Raw genomic sequence first — 22,445 nt, 5'->3', positions numbered from 1 at the left:
GAGTCAGTTTGTCCTTTGTCTTGTCTCTTTCCTTCCATTTATTTATGCGATTGTCTCTTTTCCTTATGTGATTGTCTCTGTCCTTCTCTGGTCGTGCCTGCTTTAGTACTTTTGTGAACGATAGTGACAGTCTGGGCTTTCTTTATAAGAAAGATTTGTCGGAGGTCGGTCGTTTTTAAAATTTTTTTTGTGCAGGCCATTTGTACGAGCGCGTGTATGTCTGCGTGTACCCTGTTTGCACAGATTGTTCACACGTAGATACACGCGTTTTTGGATGGGTTTTTACATGCGACTGTGTTTGTTCTTAAAGTTCACCCATGCTTGCGTGTTTTGCTTGTCGATCCAGCTCAAGAGAGAGATGATTCCATCTGCATATGGCTTGCCTTTACAAAATCATATGTGCTAGATTGCATGTTGTCATCATGGGGAATCATCAAGCACGTATAGGAACAACCTTGATCAAGATACTGCATAAAGTTTGTGCTTTCAATCTTCATCTTTGTGCTTTGATACATAGAGTGATTCCCTTCATTGGCGAGACTGTGCTTTGATACATAGAGTGATTCCCTTCATGGCGACTGTTCTTTGATACATAGAGTGTTTCCCTTCATGGATCCTTCATGTATATACTTTTATTTTTGCCCTTCATATGGCGACTGTGCTTTGATACATAGAGTGTTTCCCTTCATGGATCCAGGTTCTTCATCCGATCCATTTGCATACGGCACTTGGATGATGGAGATGCTAAATCATTTTGGGCGCCATCTTGGTCCAGTTGAGCTTACAGAGTACATGTATGTCCATCCCCCTCCTAGATTCCTTGGTATCTATACCCCGCCCCCGAGTATCCATGTCACTCCACTGTCGTCTATGCCTGTGAGTCCCGCGAGATGGCATGCAGCTTCTCCTCTTCCACGCCCACCGATTAGACATACCCCATCCCAGACATACTCACGCACACCCTCCCAGGCACCGTCACGTCAGGGCGGCTCACAGCCACCATCACGTACTCCCTCACAGCCATAGTCACGTAGACAATCCTCCATTTGTGACTCCACCCGTAGTACAGAGGAGAGCAAACGCCGCAGTAGGAAGAGTGGGAGTGGAGGATGCGCGTGGGTGCTTTGGTGGGGGAGGCAATAGGGCACGCGGTGAGAGAGGAAATAGAGGGAGTAGAGTTAGAGGAGACAGTGAGGATGAGGAGGAGGTGAGAGAGGTGGAGGGAGTGATCTACTATGATGTGACGGATAGGGGCGGGGTAGTGATGGATGCGAGGGGGAAAGAGGTAATGGAGTACATGCGTGGAGTAGTTTCAAACTTATACAGAAATTATTAAATTTAAAGATCAAAATAGCCGATTAGTTGGTGCCCTCCTTCCAATCTAGTGCTACCTCTTCTAGGTGATAACAACAAGAGGGAGAAAAGTGCAGATTTGATGGGTCACCTTAGGCCCTCCTAGCCTACCTCAGCTTAGTAATAGTAGTCACTCTTGACTATTGGTCCTACAAGATCCACGAAAGACATTTGTGCATGCATGATGACAAGGTTAACACTATTTCTATCCATCTATTATCTTTTCTTAATTCTTCCGATGCGCTTGAATTGAATTTCTTCACTTCACCTCTTTGTAATCATGTTGATCATTTAATTTGCCTAGCTCAAAGCTATAAGCTTATTTTTATCCCATTGAAGAACCATTTGATTGTGCTCCTCCTCTTGGCTCTCACTAGCTTGCCTAGCTTCAAAATTTTGACTCACATAACTTCTTGTAAGATCCTCACAACTATTACCTAGCCACACACAAATGGCCCCATTTTCTACAATGACGGCTTAATTCATTTGTTTGGCAACATCCCTATAAGGTACCTATGGTTTTAAGATCCTCACAACTATTACCTAGCCACACACAAATGGCCCCATTTTCTACAATGACGGCTTAATTCATTTGTTTGGCAACATCCCTATAAGGTACCTATGGTTTTAAGCTATTAATTGCTTAAAATTTTAGATGCTAATTTTATATCTTGTCCATATACTAGTTTTCTCCTTACTTATAATCATTCATGCATACACGTATCTTGCCCTCTCTCTCTCTCTCTCTCTCTCTCTCTCTCTCTCTCTCACACACACACACACACAGACACACACACACACACATCCACCTTAATGGTTTTCTCATAAATTTATATCAAATTGCACTTAATTGTACATTGATTTATAAAATTAATTCTAGCATAAGAGATCTATTTGTATGTTGATTTGCATCCAACCTAGTGATGTTTGTTGTTTTACATCTCTCTCTCTCTCTCTCTCTCTCTCTCTCTCTCTCTCTCTCTCTCTCTCTCTCTCTCTCTCACACACACACACACACACACACACACAAACACACACACACACACACACAAACACACATCCAACTTAATGTTTTTCTCATAAATTTATATTAAATTTCACTTAATTATACATCGATTTATCAAATTCATTCTAGCATAAGAGATCTATTTGTATGTTGATTTGTATCCGGCCTAGTGATGTCTGTTATTTTACATCTTTTAAGGGCTCACTCATGATAAATCTAGCTAGTATTTTTGATGATGAGTATTGTTCTTTATGATCGAGATGAACTATATAACCTATAGTTTCTTGTCTCATGACATTTCTTATGTTGTTAATAACAACCCGAGTATGGTTCTTTGCGATTAAGATAAATTGCATAACATATAGTTTCTTGTCATGACATTCTTGTTCTAACAAATCTTTTTTTGGTGGATGGAGTGCATGGTAGCAGTTCTCCCTCAAAGCGTGGGCTCTACAACACCAATTCCTTGAAGCTATCAACTTGTATCTTAAATATATTTCTTCAATCTCAACATCTTTTCTAACTCTATTTTTTTTTCTAGTCTCTACTCTAGTTCCAATAATTATAGTACTATGGGGTGTTTTTCTGTTTTATAAAACACGCACACATGCATGTGCACGCGCGCACACACGCACACACACACACACATACACACACCCCACTAATAAAGGGTTACAACGGTTTACTTTTGTTACAAATGATGAACAATAACATATGGAATAGGCAATTCTAACTATACATATGGAGACCATGGAATATCGCTCTCTCTAGATATTAAAAATCAATATGGATATATACAAATATATCTATGACTTTACACGAGCAGATAAATTATCTCAAACATTAACTATGGTGACATACAATTCATGCCAATGTTTGAACATGTTTTTCTTAATATTATTGAACATTATATTGATACCTACAAGATTACCTCCTCTCCCCAAAATAAAATAGAATAAAATCACAACAAAAACAAATTTGGGAGAATGCAATGTAGTTGTGTATATTATATATTCTCATATGAGTATATAATATCATTGAATATGCATATAAATATGGGATGATTTATACCAAAATCAAACATAACCTATCTTGATTACCTTAATCCTTTGATAACCTAGTAGATCATATCTTAATAAACACATGCATGAATACACATACTTGAGATACACATGGTAGGATATCACTCTTTAGATAATGATGATCAATATGGATATACCTTTTACTTCAAAATGTCACAGCATAAAGAATACTATGAACCTAAGGTTACATGCCCATCTCGTGTGCTCTCATCAAATGTGCTCACATGCCCATCTCATGTGGAATTGAATTAAGACTAAGAAATGAATCAAAAAGTTTGTACAAAGAGCTCAAAAGAATGTACATTTTTTAAGCATGATGCAATCAAATAAAACAAAGTGGAAGGAATAAACTAATGTGAGGACTTTATACATAGATAAGATACAATGATTGATTGAAAATAATTTTAGGGGGTAGAGGGGGTGGTTTAAAATGTACTTGTCAACCAACTTGAGGCAATGTACCATGCACTATATCCACAAAAAGGCACGAGCACCATTTACTATACAATTTTAATGAAAGTCTAGACCAAAATATAAGTTGGAAATTAATGTTTTCTTATCATCTTCCAACTTTATTGTATTGATCATGTGCTTGCTTCTATAGGTAGGGTGACAAAGACTTTATAAATGGTAAAACTTGTGTGTGTGTGGGTTATTGGGGTTTTTAGGGAGAGGGAGAGGGGAGAAAGAGGGGGGGGGTCAAACACATAATTAGTGTTAGAATAAAAAGGAGGTTCCATCTACCACAACTTGCTTTCCTTGCATCTCTTTGCATCATGGGTTTTAACTTTAAGTCTCTCTCACTACTCCCCTTTTAAAGGCTTCCCAGAAAAAGGGTAGTTAGCGATTCGAGCATACAAGTTGTGGTGTGAGGTAGGCATGGATGAAAGGAAATCTTTCTTTCATGTTTATTTTGTGGGAATAAATTTTAGATGGGCGAGAGCATCTACCCACATATGATAACTTAGTTTGTGGTGTATAAAGGTGACATTACATGGAGTCAATTACAATAGCGCATAAAGGTGAGATTACATGGAGCCAATTATAGCGGCAAAATGAGTCTCCCACATGGTATTGTGATTTGGCACATGATTTTTAGTGGTTAGATTCCCTCCTTTTAGGACGAGGCTTTAATAGTTGACTACGGTGTTGCGCATCCTTGTAACCGGAGCTGGGTGTGTGAGGAATGCATATAAACCAGTGTTTCTGGCCAATTTTTTTTTAAAAAAAAAAGAGAAAGGAGGTGCGGTTGACTTGTTGAAGGCCTTAATGTTGATAACCTTTCATTTCCAAGGTCTCATTTAATTAATGCCACAACATTTGCATTAATTAATGTACAACGAGAGAGCGTTCGTGGATATACCGCCCACCGCCAAAGGTCGACATCCAGATTCCAAAGGTCGACATGTTAGCCGACCGACAGCCGGCTTGCCGACCTATATATAGGCAGCGCATCTCCCACATTTCCCTTGGCAAATATACAGTTACGTCATCGCCAGGTTTGATCATCGTGCTTTTTTCGTTACTCTGTTTATCTCTCTTTTTTTTTCTTTTCTTTTTTTTTTTTGGCATCAGAAGTTGTAGAGCAGTAGTCTAAATTTCTCTCTGTTCTGCGAGTTATGGCCTTTCTTTTATTCTTTGTTGTGTGTTTGAAAAGCAGAAGCGTCGATGACCCTTTTCTGTAGTAGACCAGGTCTTTTGACCCTTGTTTCTTCATGCTTTCATGTATGCTTGCATCAGAAGACCAGTTCTGCGGAGAGCAGTTCTGTTGTTATTTAAATCGATGGGCTTCTTCTTAATTCGAGATAGGAAGCATCAGGTTGTTTTGAATAGGTTTCTTTTCATTGCCTTCTCAGAGGTGAAGATACAAAGTCGAACAGGATATGGTTCTGTCTTACTAGAAGGGCAATTTGATGTGTGAACTCCTACCTTGCCGTCGTGTATCCATGCTGCCTTACATTTCCGTCTGGTGACTACATCTCCATGTTAGTGTGTTTTTGTGATGATAACTGCATGAAGTGACGCTAGCACGGCCACCAGGCTTGCATTAGAATCTAGGATGGTTTGGCATTGAATGCTGCTTTATGTGCCATTTTTGTGTATTGATTTTTGCTTGAATGTGCAGATCTTGCTGTTAAGCTTGAACTGGGTAACCCCTCAGATACACTGGAGCAAGAGAACTGGCAAGTGGTACTTGCCTTTTATGAGGCACTAGCCGCCGGTGACGCAGAAGCTGTACAGGGGCTGTTAGCCTCGGATGATTTAGAGTGGCGGTTTTATGGTCCTCCATCGGACCAATACTTGATGCAATTGCTCACGGGAGTGTCGACGCATGACAGTTACGTGTTCAATCCGGTCTCCCTCCGTGGCATTGGTGACAAGGTCTTTGTAGAGGGGGAAAGCGAGGCTGTTGACAGCAGCAAGTGCTGGGTGCATGTGTGGACTGTGAAGTCAGGGAAGATTACAGAGCTCAGAGAGTATTTCAATACTGCTCTTACTGTTGTGGAGCCTTCTGCTCTCAATGCTGCACACAATTTTCTGTGGCAAAGTCATATGGGCAAAGGCATCAGGAAATCTATGCCGTCTCTCATTCTAGCAATTTGAACTGATTTTGCAGTTTGAAGTTGTTTTAGAGTGTCAATAAGCAGTGGAGATGTAGGCTTTAAGTTGGCCCGTGACCAGAATTTGAGTGGTGGTAACTGCTAGTTTGTCTTTGTTAGTCTATGTAGGTTTAGTAGCTGTACCTCATCGCAAGGGCATATCTATTTCAGCAAAGGAAGCTCTTGAAGGGTTTTGTTCTACGACAGAAGTCTTGTCCCTTCACTGGACTATTGGTGGGGTGATTTTGTCGAATGATGATGCTTGGACTCTTTTGAGTGTTTTAAATAGGATAAAAATCATCATCTTTGAGGTTGAGGTTTTTCATTGACACCCTTGGTGTTACTTTGGTTTCATGGTCTTATAGGTGGATCGCATGGGGGGGGGGGGGGGGGGGTGGTGGGTAAACCTCTTCAGGGACTTGTGAGAATTATGGAGTAAGGAATGTACATACAATGGACTGGGTGTGTTGTTGAATTCTTGCCCCAAAACTAAAGGTTAAACTTTTGGTCAATAAATTTCTTGCTTTTATGAGAATTTGGACCTATATCACGAAATCAATTGTGGATGAGAAAGGTTGTATGCAGTCCCATAAATGTTATCAGTTGCGTGTTGATAGGACAACTTTTGAGTGTTGGTTGATAAGATCTCTTTGATTTCGGGACTTGTTTTATTGTCCTAGGGAATTGTGCAAGTCAAGGGCCTACTAGCTTTGCCGAAGCATGTGTTGTGTCTTGCCTTAGGCCATAAATGTAACTCATAAGTGCAACTTCTCGATGTGGGTCCATTGTCACATCGGAGTGCTCCTTGTTGATGGGGTGAAGGAAGAGATCTCTTTGCCTACATGGAGGCAAATTGAGATGGTCTTTTGTGATGCTTCTGTCTCACAAAAGGTGGGGGAAGAAGTTGCTTTAGCTAGAGATCCTCTGCTATGAGCCGTGAGCTCAAAGGTAAGATGGGGGTATAGGGGTAGTTTTTTGTTGCAAACTTTCCTGTCCATGTTGTGGCATTGCCATTAAAGATTGCCATGGAGACAAATTCTATGTGAGGTTAGATTTTGGTGGAAGAGAGGAGATGTAGACAAGTAGAGAAGGTTAGCAATTAAGTCTCACCCGTGTTTGAAGTGAGTTAGAAACTTTTTGTAACAGACTCAGATTAGTGAGATTGATCACTTTTTTTTTGCATCTTTGCGGGAAAAAACTTCATTAATCATAATGAGGGCCTTAATGGTAACTAGGGCTACGTTGGTGAAGGGATGAATTTTCGGACAAAAGTCACGGAGACACAATAAAGTTACTACCAGTTTGAAACAAGCCCTTAGTTTTAGCCCTTGGTTTGGGTTTACATAGGGGATCTTCTTATGATTGGAATGTGGTATTTTTTGGTACACAGCAACATGGGTTGCTTTCTTGTATATATGGTTATGTCATCGGGCCTTTCTTTGTGCATTGATGCATGCATCAACATGGTTTTGAGAGAGATATTAGTGGGTGGTACGATTAGTGGTAAGGTGCATAGGTTTGATGTACCCTACTAGAATGGATGCATGTATTTGCATGGCTTTGAGAGCGTTGTTAGAAGATGCACAGGTCTATGCAGGAGGCGAGAAAGTCACTATTGTTGTTGTTCGATGTATGGGTTGATTCAATTAACTCATGACTGTACATGCATGTACTCTAGGCAAAACATAGTGCGAGTGGAATGAGAGGCATTAGTAGCTTTGTAGCATAGAGGCAACTATAGTGACTACTGGTGTTAACTACCTTGCGGGTTAACATGGTTTCACCTACCCACCTTGCCCTCTGATATCTTACACCTATGGGTAATGAAAGTCCATCTTTTGGCCTTACCTTGAGATTAATGCCAATAAATACGAAAGTCAGCTTTATGTATATACTTGTTTAAGGCTAGAACTAGTGGCTCAAGACTATTTTCATTTATGGCCACACCAAGTGTGAACAATAGTCAGTTGTATATAAGTCGCATTTGACATTGAGAAATACACTTTTATTCCTATTGCAATAGAATGATTGTGGGCTCTTCTTCTCTACTCTTGCTTTCTTGTGTTTTGTTGGATTCTTGCATGCTTGATGGTTTTCTTGCTTGAATAGTTTTGAGTGTAGGCTTCTCTCTCTCATCTCCACCCACCTCTTTGTGAGAGAGAACCATCGTCCCCTAAGACTTTTTGCTCTTCTTGCCCCCATCTAGGCAAAGTGAACTCTTTCTTCACCCCCTTAATAAAGGAAGCATTCTGGTGTGACATCAAAGTGAGGATGCAACAGACGATGAATTAGTGCACTCACACACTACAAGACACTGCTACCATACACGCGTTCGATACACGCGATAAGTTACGGGCGCGTGTATGGTCGCGCATGTATATGAGTAGTATCGGGCGCGTGTATATTGGCATCTAAATTCGCGTGTATATTGGTTTCAGAAACGCGTCTATCAGCGCGTGTATATTGGCATCTAAATTCGCGTGTATACTGGTTTCAGAAACGCGTGTATCAGCGCGTGTATATACGCGCGATTATACATGCTTTATTACATGCGATAACAGAGAACTTTATTAAGAAAAACTCCATTCCTTTACAAAATTAAAAACTATTTTCTTTAAACCATCTCATAGTACATTACAGTATATATCATTACACAATCCCACTACATGCATTTACAACAATGTAATATATTCAAAAATAAATCATGAGATGATAATTAAAAGACAACATATACAATAGAAATGTCATCAATTTAGAACGATACAATGATGGATTGGTTAGGGTTCGATCTCATCTTCAATAAGATCCATCCTTGCCAAACGATCAACATCAATATCCATTTGATCAATTTGTAAGGCTACTATTAAATTTATTCCATTATCGATATTCTGTCCATTGATAATGGTATCGATGCCCTGATCATCCTCATCAACATCACCATCATCCTCAATGGTAGGCTCATTCTCATGATCATGAGAAATGGCACGCTCATCCTTATCATCATGATCATCTCTTATTTCTTGATCATCGATCACAACATCTTCATTGACATGTTCGACATTATCTTCATTGCGGCTTGCTACATCCTCCATATGCTCCATATCAGTGAATGTATTATACATCACTTTGGAACGTGGTGCAATAGGGATGACGTACCACCATTTAATGTCATGCACCATTGGCAGATAGATAACGTGCCACATAAAGCAATTTCGTCCACTAAATGCACAATGAGATGTAGTTTACTTGTGAGAATGGTTCGCGGAAAAGTCTCCTCTACCAAACAAACCACCTCCACTGCCATAACACGCGCATCATCCAACGTGGCTGGATCAATTGCTTTGGAACTAACATATCTGAAAAATAAATGAATAGTACGTTATACCTCATGCATGTTCATTTTGCAAGGTATAATGAAGGGTGATCTGACATGGGTTTTACATACCTCACAAGCTCGCCATCTTATAAATACATTTTTTCAAACTCGTTTGCACAATGGTCGATGCTAAGAGCACATGTATGTATGGTTTATGGCATTACAAAATTTAATTTCAACGTACAAGACTTGGAAAATACTTACTTGGAGCATCTTGTGCCAATCGTGGGACTTCAACCCATATAGTTGCTCAACGCCTCTTTTCTTAGTGGTTGTAAAGGCTCCCTTCAATGAACTCTAGATCCAGTGGGAGTACGCAAAGTGGTGATGGCCTGCTTTACCTGCTTCTCCTCTTTCTTTGATATAATCCATGGTGCAGGCGGAAGACGAACGTGCCCACCCTCCTCTCGTGGTGGCCAAGCTTGACGCATACGTCCTGCGACCCGCAAGTCCTCTCGTACGCTAACATTGTCTCGTTTACCAATAACATGTTCCCAAATATCAGATCCCACATTCTTGAAGATATGCATGGGATCAAGAAGATGGTTGATCTTAAGATGGGTCTAATATGGTAGCCAAAAAAAATGGAGTACCTACACAAGGGATTTCTCTATGTGATCTTTAATCCAATTAGAGACTACACAAAACAAGATTGAAAAACATTACTGTACCTGTTCATGCCATCTGGAGGAAGAACATTTGTAGACTCCCAAATACGCTTCCAATATTTTGCACGAAGTGTTTGTGGAGGAATGTTACTCTTACTAGCAGCATATTTAGGACGATCTGCGGGAGAAATCGATGATGATTATCGAATATGGTCTTACACAAACCGTCAGCATACTCATGTACTAACGAAGGGCCACAAACAGGACATGCATGTTTACCCGATGTTTTCAAACCTGTTAAAATATAAATAAAAGTTAGAATAATAAAGTCAATAGTTATAATTAATATAGCCAATAGTATTGGAGTAGGGAGGTAATTAGAATTCTTACGAGAACAATCGCTGTATCCTAGAAAGTCATGCATTGTCCACATCAACACTGCTTTTAAGTCGAAGTGTCGAGAGGAGGGAGGCCTACTAATGTCCACCACCGCAGCACCTCTCCATAGTTCCTCCAACTCATCAATCAACGGTCCGAGATAAACATCCATATGCTTGACTTTATGTTTCCCTGGAATTAGAAGGGATAACATAAGATGTCCCTTCTTGATCGCCATTGATGGTGGAAGGTTGTAATTCACCAAACACAACTGCCCACACGCTGTATGCGTGGTGCTTTTGAAACCAAATGGATTCACTCCATCCATACCTAGGCCAAGTCTCAAGTTTCTGGGCTCTGTTTTAAAGCTGGGCCACTCATCTTCAATATGCTTCCAAGCAAGAGTGTCTGCGGGAATTCTCCACATGCCATCATCCGATCGATGTGAGGAATGCCATGACATGAGCTCTGCTATGGATTTGCACTTGAACATGTGTTTGATGCGAGGAATTATAGGAAAGTTCGCAAGACTTTACGAGGTACATCAAAACTCTTCACATCTGTTCTATACCTTGCTTCACCACAAGTGGGACAATGTCGAGCCTCCTTATGCGTCCCACAAAAGAGAATGCAATCATTGACGCATGCATGTATGCGATCATAATCCAATCCTCCAAGAGATGTCACATAGCGCCTCGCTATGTCTCTTGAGGTGGGTAGTCTATTCCCCTTTGGAAGCATGTTTGATAATAGCCTGCATCCAATATCATTAATTATCCCTAAACCCTAAACCCTAAACCCTAAACCCTAAACCCTAAATCCTAAACCCTAAATCTTAAACCCTAAACCCTAACCCTTAACCACTAATTCAAATTTGCAAGTTAGAATGCTTACTTCAATAATGCGTCAAGACTTGCATTGCTCCATCCATAAACTGTTTGTATATTGAGTAGTTCAAGTGAAGCACGTAAAATAGAGAATGAGCACCCTTCAAAAACCGGTGTCGACGATGAAGCCTTGTAAAGATGCTCTTGTTCCATATCATCGTTGTCCATAGCTTTGGGATTATCCCTAAAAAGATACTACACCATATCATCAAACACTTCCTCTTTCATAACTTCGTGGGGTGCAGGGCTGTTGTCATCCCTTTCCCACTCATCTCTGATAATAGATCCCGAAGCTCCAGCATCATCTCGTCGACGCTTTGCGTGCTCTCGCTGCGCGTAGGGCACCATGTTAGGGTGTGGTACTGCATCCTGCTTCAATTAGAGTATATATATTACAACTCCATTAATTTGGACACCATGAGTCATTTTGTGCGCTTTTGCCGCACAAGTCGTAGCTGGGGACTTGCCGGACACCGTATGCAAGCCACGAATGGCTGCAAGCATACAACCAGAGAAGGAAGCTCAAAACAAAATGCAAAAGGTGTGTCACTCACCGCTTAACTGCCGCCTTGAAGGATTCCCGCGTCGCAGCCGTGAAAGAGGAGCCGCTGTCGCCGCTCTACCGCCTCGCCGTCGCCACCGTGCCGCTACACAGTGCGCTCGATCGCTCTCTCACTCTCTCTCTCTCTCACACACACACACACAGGAGAAGGAAACCAAGGACATAAGGCAAGAGCACTCTTGTATTCACAACACATGAGAATGAGGATTTTAGGGTTACATTTGACTCTTATAGGTGACTTGGCCGTTCACACTTGGGCGCCCATACATGGCCGGCCGACCCTAACCCTTATCCTACTGATATTCAAGGTGCGCCTCTCATCGGCGATCACCCAATCCCTTCATCCTTAACATATGGTGCCGACAAGCCCGGCCCATGACTCAGAATATTTAAATTAATGACGTAAAACATAGTACGTCTCAATGTCCGTCTCATAGGTTAACATGCCCCCCTTCCTGATGTAGATTCCGTCCTCGGAAGCTATGGTATGGTAAGCTCGAGAGGGTTGTTGTGGTAGACCGTCTGCAAAACAGGGAAGTAGAGTGAAGGTATGCTGGAATTCAAAAGATATAAAGTGTATAAATTCAAGCATGTTAGACCACAATGGATGTTGCTATGAGAACTTAGTTTAAGGGTCACATGAATGAGCTAGTGTAGCAAATTAACAGGAGTTTAAAATTATTGAAAGTAAATCAAGAGTAAGCAAGGTGTCAAAGGTTAATCAAGGTTTATAACTGGCCTAAGTCAAGGAAAATAACCAAGCTTAATAAATAAACACATGACCACACTGTGTCTACTCTAAGAACAAGTTAATACCACAAGCCTAGGGAAACAAGAAACATCAGAGTTACAGGAGCTTTTTGCCTCTTTTTTTTCTTTTTCCTTTTTTTTTTGCACGTGACAATTTTTACACACAATGGCGACCTTCCTAAGGCAAAACTAACATCGATCCTGGTACCATGTTTAACACAAAGCATTATCCAGGAATCTATTAGCTCACTTTAGGCAACGCTACCCCCTACCAACCAAGGCATCGGTCTGGAGTAGAATACTCCTCGCCTACCAAGTATCAATAAGGCGATAGGCCAACATTAAAGCACATCATAGACTTGTATTGCCATTTATTGTAGGCTTTAAAAAAAAATAATCTATTTCTTTTGATCTTCGCTCCTGAACTATAATTTGTCTTGCATCCTTTCGACAAAGGGGTAATAGCTATGTCCTAGAGGTCAACACACACATGGCCAGGTGTCAAACATTAAGATGGTTTGACCCTAGACCTAAGACAATCGTACTCCAAGGTTAACTAAAGACGTCATGCTGCCTAGGAATATTTCCAATAAAGTTAAGCTCATTAATGATTTACACTAGCATGCAAGCAACTTCAAAAACTAAGTAGTACATTGACAATTTCCATGTGGTCATGCATCATAGTTTATGCAATTGATTGAACAGTAAAAACGAAAGAGAGTGGGTATGGAAGAATTACACCTGTAATTGGAGATCTCCTTGATGTGACGAGACAGCTTGCAATTTGATGTAGATATATTTTGATGAACGTTGCGGCAGTCTCAGGACTTGAAAGCGAACCCACCTCAAACTTTTCAACCTGTACAATCAACTAACAAGCACTATACCTCGAGAGGCACATCAGTGTGCAAATTTCAAGACTTGTTTAAGGAATCTAAACTAGAAAAAACTTGAAAACGCTAACCTACCTACCAGTCACCACACTACTACTGAGGATATGAATTCCTGAGACAGGGGTTTTCTTCTTGTTGATTCCTTGAACTTGGATAGAACTCTTGGATAAAGGTGGTTTTCCCAGTTGACACCACACGCCATATGATAGAAAATTGTGTTGAGCTCCTGTATCCAATAATGCATTATACAGCACCTCCCCGTAAGGACTATGTAACTCAATTGGGTATCTTAGAGGTGGGTCAGATTCCAGTGCATCCTCTTCTGCTTCCTCGAAAAATACTTGCGTAATTCCCAAGTTGGCTTCTCGTTGTCTCCTAGCACGCTGTTGACGTTCTTTGGCTTCGACTCTCGCTTGTATCTTTTTAAGCTTAGCTTGTTCTTTAGCTGCCTTCTTTTGATGGATTGCATGTAACTCCTCCTGGCTCAGGGGGTCATAGTATCGTTTGAATTTACTCCCATTAAGGAATCCAATGGTTTCAACTCCGTCGAGAGTCTCCACTCTGATGGTACCTTACGGGGTAATTTCACATACTCTATATGGTCCCTTACCAGCATATTTGAGCTTCTTCTTTTCATTTCGCACTCCATACATCAGGACTTTATCCCCAACCTTGATGTCCTTGTCCTTTAGATGGCGATCAAACCATTTTTTCCTTCTATCCTTCTCCACAAGGGCATTGTATACAGCCAATTGTCTTTCTTCGTTTAGCCACTCAAGGATATATAGACGCTCTACTAAGGGATTACCATCCCAACCCTCTTGATGAGCAGCAACACGAAGACTAGGAATGACAAATTCCCACGACATGACTGCTTCTTGGTCATATACCATTTTGAATGGTGTGCAATTAATAGCCACTTTGTACGCAGTACGATAGGCCCATAAAGCTGTCGTAAGCTTTAGATCCCAATCCGTGCAATGAGCTTCAACTGTCTTTGTCAAAATAGAGATTAAAGTCTTGTTGGTACTCTCGGCTTGGCCATTCGCTTGCGGATAGTAAGGAGTAGATTTATGATGGGATATCATGAAATTTGTTGTGAGCTCCTTAATCACTTCATTTATAAAATGCGTACCATTGTCGCTCACAAGTTCAAAAGGACAACCGAATCGTGTGATTATATTTTCAAAGAGGAACTTGGCTGTTGTCCTCGCATCTGCCTTACGTGTCGCTTTCGCTTCAGCCCATTTGGTCATATAGTCAGTGGCCACAATAATATAGCGAGATTGTGTGTTTCGGGCCGCTGGACTAATTGGACCTACAAAGTCTAAACCCCACTTTTCAAATGGTTGGTTTACTTTGATCGGATGTAGGGGCATCTGATCTTTCCTCTGGGGTTTCTTATATCGTTGGCATTCATCGCAACCCTTCACAAAGAGTGATGCGTATTGGAACATAGTGGGCCACCAATACCCTGATTGTAAGATCTTTCGCGCAGTTAAGTCTCCTGAGAAGTGACCACCGGCTACGCCCATATGTGCCTCTTGTAAAATGTATAGATACTCATCCTCTCGGGCACAACGCCTAAGAACGTCATCCTTTCCTCTTTTATAAAGAGTCCCGGCTATCAGGCAATAGGGTTCGCATTCTTTGATTAGCTTTCGAGCTAGATCTTTACGAAGCTCCTTGGGTGGAAAGCCATTAACCAAAAAGTTAACAATCTTCTCACTCCATTCAGGCATTGTCTCCACCATGAACAGGGAAGTGTCCGGTAAGTCATCATCAACCCCCGTAGGAGCCTCACCATTAGGTATGTGAGACAAATGATCAGCCATAACATGTTTTTTGCCAGGTCTCACAACAACAGTGAAATCAAACTCAAGAAGAATCAATAGCCATCGTGTGATTCTTCCTGTGGAGCATGGTTTGTTTACCAGATACAACAATGCTTGATGATCTACATAGAAAACAAACTTGGTGGCAAGGAGGTAATAACGAAATTTCCTTACTGCATATATCATTGCCAACCCTTCTCGCTCCGTAGTAGTGGTGTAGTTCATCTCAACATCGTTCAACTGGCGACTGGCAAAGCTAATGGGGTAGTCTAGCTTGTGTTCTCTAGGTTGAGTTAAAACACACCCAATAGCAAAGTTTGATGCATCACTATGCACATGGAAGAGTAAATCCCAGTTAGGCATTCTCAAGATTGGAGCACTCGCCAAGGCCTTCTTTAATAGCTCATAGGCACGGTCACATTCGTCGGTCCAAATAAACTCGATGAGAAGCTTATAAAATGGTCGAGCTATCTCGGCGAAGAAGAGCATAAACCTTCGATAATAACCAACGTGGCCCATAAAGCGTTGGACTCCCTTGTAGTTGGTGGGTGGGGGTAATTCTAGAATGACCTTGATTTTACTCTCGTCAGTGAAAATCCTATTTTTGGACACTATATGCCCTAAGATAACTCCGTGTTTAACCCAGAATTGGCATTTGAAAGGATTCAAGGAGATGCGATATAATCTACACCTTTCAAATATTTTTCGTAAACACATCAAGTGCTCATCCCAAGAGGAATGAACACAAAGATCGTCTAAGAAAGCTTCACAGAAGTCCCTTAGATATTCCTTAAAGGCCGTGTTTATCAATCGTTGGAATGTTGCAGGTACATTGGTCAAGCCAAAGGCCATGACGCGAAAGGCAAACACTCCAAACTCCGTGATAAATGCTGTTTTAGCTTGGTCCTTGACTGCAATTGTGATCTGATTGTAACCCGAGTACCCATCTAAAAAGCTATATGCCTCCTTGTCTGCCACTCTTTCAAGCACATGTTCAGAATATGGCAAGGGGTAATGATCCCTTCTGGTGGCTGCATTAACCTTTTTGAGATCAATGCACACTCTGAGTTTCCCATTCTTCTTTGGCACGATGACTATCGGAGAAACCCATTCTGAGTGCTCAATTGGGTATATGAATCCACATTTTACCAGCTTTTCAATTTCCTCTTGTACAATCTTTGCGTACTTAGGATTCATTGGGTAGGGACGTTGCTGGACTGGTTTAGCAGTGCTAATCATTGGAATCGTGTGTTGTTGCACCACCGAGGGTGGGACACCCTTCATATCATGATATGTCCAGGCAAATATGTCCTTGAATTCCTTAAGAAGCTTCGTAAGTGCAGCTTCTTTCGCCTTGGTGAGGTCTTGAGCAATAAAAACTGGTTTAGACTTCTCACCCGGATTTGCTAAGTCTATCTCCTTGACTACCGCAGGGCCATCGTAGACACCGCTACTCCCATTGGTAGGCGTTCGTTGGGCTTTTGTGTAGACTACTTTACGTTCCCCTGTGTGGTGAATGATTTGAAATGCTCGGGTGCGGGGTGTAAGTCTACTGGTTCTTGTTGTGCCAGGCTTTTTTCTTTCAATTCCGCTTCCTTTTGTTGTTGAGCCAACTCTTGGTTTTGCCGCCTTCTTGCAGTACGACTTAGTTTCAGCTTCTCTTCGATTTCTAATTGGGCGACGTCATGAGGTTGCGGAATACACCACATGACACTTTGGAGGTATTGTCCCCAATTATCCGCTATCTTCCGATGAGCAATGGCTCCTACATAACTAAGCCATTCTGCAGTGGATCTTTCCTTGTTTATTGCAGTGCGTACATTAGCTCGATAGCGTTGGCGCTTATGTTTCGTTTTCTTCTTACCAAGTTTTTGATTTTTGTTTCTATCAGATTCGGACTCACTTGGTCGATCTTCACTTTTGGATGAACTGCAGGAGGTCACTGTCCTAGGCCTTGAGCACCTTGCTTCCACCTTTGGGTGAATATTTGATTCATTTTCCCCATCAGGCTCAGGGTCAGTTTCTTCGCTACTTTCAGTGTCGGTGGAGTTTGCCACTTTCTCGCCATCAGGGGTCAAGTGCATAACACCTATCATGTTTATTGGCACTAACGGTGGCATATCTTGCCCCTCAGGTGTTACCCAACTTGTGCCTCTATTTCCCCATGTGTCTATGGTTGCCGCTAGGTGTACCCAATCCACGTTATCCGACTCAGTCATACCCGGTAGGACATCCATGTAAGGAGAATCTTTCCCATCATCAGTCTCTTTTTTGCATGTATAGCAATACCTTAATGGGGCGGAATGAACAGTGGTATCCGATCGATTATCGATGATAACCTTGCTTCCTAAAGGATGTGTATGACCATTCTCAAGATCAACTCGAATGACAGAGTCCTGGAATTGTAGGTAGACATGGTTTTTCGACCAGTCATGCACCATTTGTGCTTCCCTCATGAAAGGACGTCCTAAGATCATTTGATATGACATAGGATGCTTGGAGAAATCCATTACAATGAAGGTATGTTTTACCTTGTATCCCAGGACCTTGATCTTAAGGTCCCTTAACATTCCAATAGGTTTAGCTATGGTTCCGTTTTCCATCTTAACCACTATGTTTGTGACTTCAAGGTGAGGTCTTCCCATAGATTCCCAACAATTTTTAGTCACAATGCTCACGCCAGCACCACCATCAAGGATTCCCTTTAGAGTTAATCCCTTGGTAGTAATGGGGAGGGTTGCATTAGATTCGTTACCTTCAAAGTACTATCCCAACTTGTTCACAGGTATTTCAACGACCGAGTCTTCATCTAGGTTGGGTTGTAGATCCCAATGTTCCCCTTCATCTTGAAGCGTGTCGGGTCTATCCATATTTGCAAATTGTGGTAACCCCGCCTTTAGTTCTCCATTGAGAAATGCCCGAAGAGCTAAGAATAGCTCAGGATCTCCGTATAATTTGGATATGATCGTGGTCCTGATTTCAGAGGACATGAAATCCATTAGCTTAGACACATTCAACGGTACTTTTCGAGACATCGCCCCTTGACTAGGGATTGGTGAAGATGGAATCACTTCCTCTTCGATGGGGTCAGGCATTCCCTCACTAAACATTCTTTCCAGCAAGAAGGGTGTTTGCCCACTTCCTGATGTCCTATCCTCACTTTCTTCCTGAATGATACTAGGTATAGCTAACGGTTTATGGTTCCTGTGAGGGTGAACTTGTGTAGGAAACACTGTGTCTAGAATTTTGATTTTTCTCGGGTTTGGTTCCAGTTATCTTTGTGTTTCTTCCACCAAACCCCTTAAGTGTTGCACTTGTTCAATCTCCTCAACTGGGTTTGGGTAAGTTCCAATCTTTTTCTTGAGGGTTTTTGGCCCACGTGGCTTGTCTTGGGGAGTCTCAGTCAGTTTGGGTGGTCGAGAGGGCATTAATTGACTTGGTTGTGGGGCCGAGGAAGTTTCCTTCTGTTTCCCCTTATTTATGTACTCGCTTGATTCTCCTTCATTGAGCTCCCGAGTGGGTTCCTCCCTTAAGGTAGTGCCTTTGGTCCCCATGGTTTCTATTGAATCAGAATCATCTTCAGGATCATTCATATACACGGGGTCGTCTCCTGTCCCTATGTTAGTCTTTGAACTAGGCTTGGAGCTCGTGGCATTAAGCGATCTCTTCCGCCGTGTTTTCTTTTTCTTTGCCTGAGCGATTGATGCAGTATCCCTCTCTTCAAGAATATAGTTTTGATTTTGAAGCATTGACCGTGTAACTACATTCGCGGGTACAACGGGTGTGGATCCTCGTGCTTGGTTGGTGACCTCAACCAAATTCAATGGCGTAATCTTTGGTGCATTAGGATTATGTGGACATTGAGCGATCAAATGATCTATGCCACAACGATTACATGTAAGTACCGGCATTCCCGATGCGCTCCCTTGATTTGGTTGCATCTGAGTAGCGATCTTCTGTAGCCTATTAGGGCACTCCGCTACACGATGCGGTCCACCACACTCGTAGCATTGAAGAGGTGGTCTCCTCGCCAAGGTATTAAGGTTTTGCCCTCTTGTGGCGAGAGCAGCCGCTTGATATACATGCTTGACTTGCCCGAAATGATCCTCCATGTAGTACTGGGGAATCATTTCAAACGTATCAATCCCATATGGAGCAGTGGAGTCTATCTCCTCTTCATAATCCCCACACGCACTATGTGACTCACAACCCATCTCGTTCATAGGGGTAATCCTTGGATGTGGAGGTTGTGGTCCTAGCACTGGCGGCGGCAACGGCACAGATTGGACTACATTCGGATTCCTTGGAACTATATGCTGTGACGGTTGCTCGTCGACAGGTTGTGCAGGCATCAGCGCGGGTACTTGAGGTGTGTTTGACCAGGCTAGTGGTGCCTGATTTGCCAACATTCGCTTAAGTACTAGGCAATCTTTAGATTGATGGCCATACTTACCACATGCATTGCAATTCCCATTGAATTTGACTCTGAATGTGGGACATTCACTCGTGCTATGTGGTCCTAAGCACACCGAACACCATTGTTGCTCTCTCCTTGGGTACATATGGCTATTCTAAGGAGCTCGATTACCCCTAAAGTATTCTTGGAGAGCCTTAGTAAGGTCGGTCTCACAGACATTTCAGATATCTTGGGCTCCTTGGCAATAGGTTTTACCGTCATTGGCTCGTGCCCAGATACTTGCGAACTAATGGATTTTGTTTCTGAAGACACCTTTTTACCTGCCAATCATCAAGTTGTCTTCTAACTGAATTACATTGGCAGTGACTGCTTCCCACGTTGTAAGACCTCTAATGACTAGGCCATTGTAAATCTCCTCGTGGCGCAATCCTCGGATGAATCTATCGAGGAGTTGGTTGTTATTGAAGCGTTCATCGGGAGTGCAGCGAGAATTTAGATGCTTCAATCGACTTATAAAGTCTCTCACTGACTCCCCTTCCTCGTGTTCAGCTTTTTGAAGTTGAGATGCTACCCCCCAAAGCACACCCTCGCGTATGTATTCTTTCAAGAATAATCTCTTGAGAGTGGGGTAGTGAGTGCGCTCTTCAACCCTTAAGGTTCGATACCAATCTCCGGCCTTCCCACTCAAGGTTAAGCCTAAGGCTTTACACTTATGCAACTCATTGTGCTCTTCCAAGGAATCACACACGTGCTCAAAGACTTCAATGTGCTTCCTAACATCCTCGTTACCACTGAAGTTTTGAGTGAGCTTAGCCACTTGTACTGCCTTACTTCTAGGTTCTCTCTCAGGCATGCCCCGCATGTTTTCCGCAATGGATCGTCCGATCGTCTGAGCAAATGCTGCGAGATCACCTAAGTGAGCAGGCATAGTTGGTGGTGGCACTTCTGGGATAGCCTGGCTGATAGGAGTTGGCGTTGGTCTGAGTATGTTGGCAAATGACGTAGGATATGATATGTGACTAGGCCTAGCTCCCCTTGGATAATGGTTATGATAAGGTGGTCGTGGAGCATACGCCATTGGCATACTAAGAGGCGTAGGAGCTACATGAGCATGAGTAGCGATAGGTACATATGGTTGATAGGCACTGGCACGCACTGCTGTAGGTACTGTTCCACTAGGTAGCGGTGTTGTACTAACTACAGCGGTAACAGGTGCACTTTCAGTTATGCTCATCATTGGGGTAGGCATTGCGGATTCCCTAATGGAAAGTTGAGCCAAGGTTGGAAAGCTAAAGTTACTACTCGTGGGCTCAACCTGCATTGAGACTCCAGGTGAAACAACATACGAAGGGTCTATGGGACTCACCGAGGGAGTCTCCAATTGTGATAGGGTTGGTTGTTTGGCCTTGCCCGTATCCAAAAACCTCATAGGGCCAGTGGAAACTAGGTTCACTCCCCTATTTTGCCTCTCAATTTGGATAATTCTATGAATAACCTCACATATCATTTGTTGTTGCTCCTCCAAATTAGTGGTGCTAGATGTAGATCGTAGGACTTCTAACCAACCCACATGGTATGTGTAACCCGTGTATAGGTCCGTTAGAGTCTCTGTGTGTAGATCATATTCCCAATTTTCATTGAGAAATATCCCATCTAGACTTGGTGTGCCAAACGGTTCTCTTGAAGTGGACGCAATGTCACTTCTTATGGATTGGCTTCTAGGGACCTCTACTTTAGGAAGAGCATCGGAATGTGGTAGCTCAGTAGGGCCCTCATTAAACGAAGTGGGTAGAATATCCACATGGACACTCTTTGGGAGGGTAGGGTCTACATAAGATGTGAATGGCGAATCTACTACCCCTCCTTCCTCATTTACTTCGCTTGTCGTATGTTCAGAGCGTGTAGCTCTACTAAAGGTCTCTATTAGACGACTAAACATGCTAGATTCGGGTTGTGGGGCCCACACTGGCATGTTTTGGCTTGTCTCCTCAGGGTTCTTGGTAGGGTGCCCTTCCATGGCTTCTGAGTCAGAGGACGAGTCACTATCCACTATTCGTGGATCTTGGGTTGCACTCCCTTGGGTTCCAGCCGAAGGCCAAGATGCCAAAGTGGAGGGATGGTGTGAGCCTGCGTAAATTGAAACGCTTTCTAGTGGTTCAGGCTCTAGCACCCGACCAGAACGTAGATGCATGTGACGTGGGTACCCTACGTGCGTTGGTAACTACCCTTGAAACTCACACAAGTGGTTTCTTAGGTGTTTCGCATCCCGTTTTTACTTGTTTTTAGATTGTTTTTAACCCGTTTTTGACCCCCTTACTTACGGTCGAACTTGGACTAGGGCGTGTGATAGCTCGAAACGAGCGTATCGTTCAAAGGGTCCTAGTGTGCTTTACAGCACCGTGTTCGCTATCCAGAGCTTCTGTGGTCCTCAAAACAGTCCGTTTCCCTATGGGGGAAGGGGCAAAAGCCTATTTGCTTGTGGAGGAAAGGGTGAGGGCTTTATCCCACATGCTCACTTTACTCCTTCTTGGGGAGTGGGCTACGTATAGGGCACAACTTCCCATAAGCTCTCACTTGAAAGAAAGCTATGGGGCTCACTCTCCTATATATATATATCAAAAGACCGAGACCGAGGCCGGGTCGTGGGTCAATTGGGGTTCTTTCTTTTCAAATTTTTTTTCTCCAATTAAAAAACCTT

At 42.5% G+C, this 22,445-nt stretch overlaps 1 protein-coding gene across 1 annotated transcript; it reads left to right on the top strand.

The window, feature by feature from the left end:
- Positions 1-4,817: 4,817 nt before the first annotated feature.
- Positions 4,818-6,363, top strand: LOC147639681 (wound-induced protein 1-like). The gene is made up of 2 exons (XM_086822380.1): positions 4,818-4,940; positions 5,567-6,363. Exons 1-2 carry the CDS (start codon positions 4,847-4,849, stop codon positions 6,043-6,045), a joined length of 573 nt encoding a protein of 190 aa, XP_086678506.1. The 5' UTR covers positions 4,818-4,846; the 3' UTR covers positions 6,046-6,363.
- Positions 6,364-22,445: the final 16,082 nt, after the last annotated feature.

This window comes from Cibotium barometz, chromosome 3 (genome assembly GCF_041138505.1).
Source record: "Cibotium barometz isolate CiBa-2024 chromosome 3, ASM4113850v1, whole genome shotgun sequence".
Lineage (NCBI taxonomy): Eukaryota > Viridiplantae > Streptophyta > Polypodiopsida > Cyatheales > Cibotiaceae > Cibotium > Cibotium barometz.
This window is presented reverse-complemented; position numbering and strand designations above follow the sequence as displayed.

What these genes read in the sequence shown, in the direction of transcription:
- LOC147639681 (XM_086822380.1), top strand. Translation starts at nt 4,847, where the DNA reads ATGTTAGCCGACCGACAGCCGGCTTGCCGACCTATATATAGGCAGCGC. An exon ending in TACAGTTACGTCATCGCCAG is followed by an intron (nt 4,941 to 5,566) that starts GTTTGATCATCG and finishes TTGAATGTGCAG; the next exon opens with ATCTTGCTGTTAAGCTTGAA.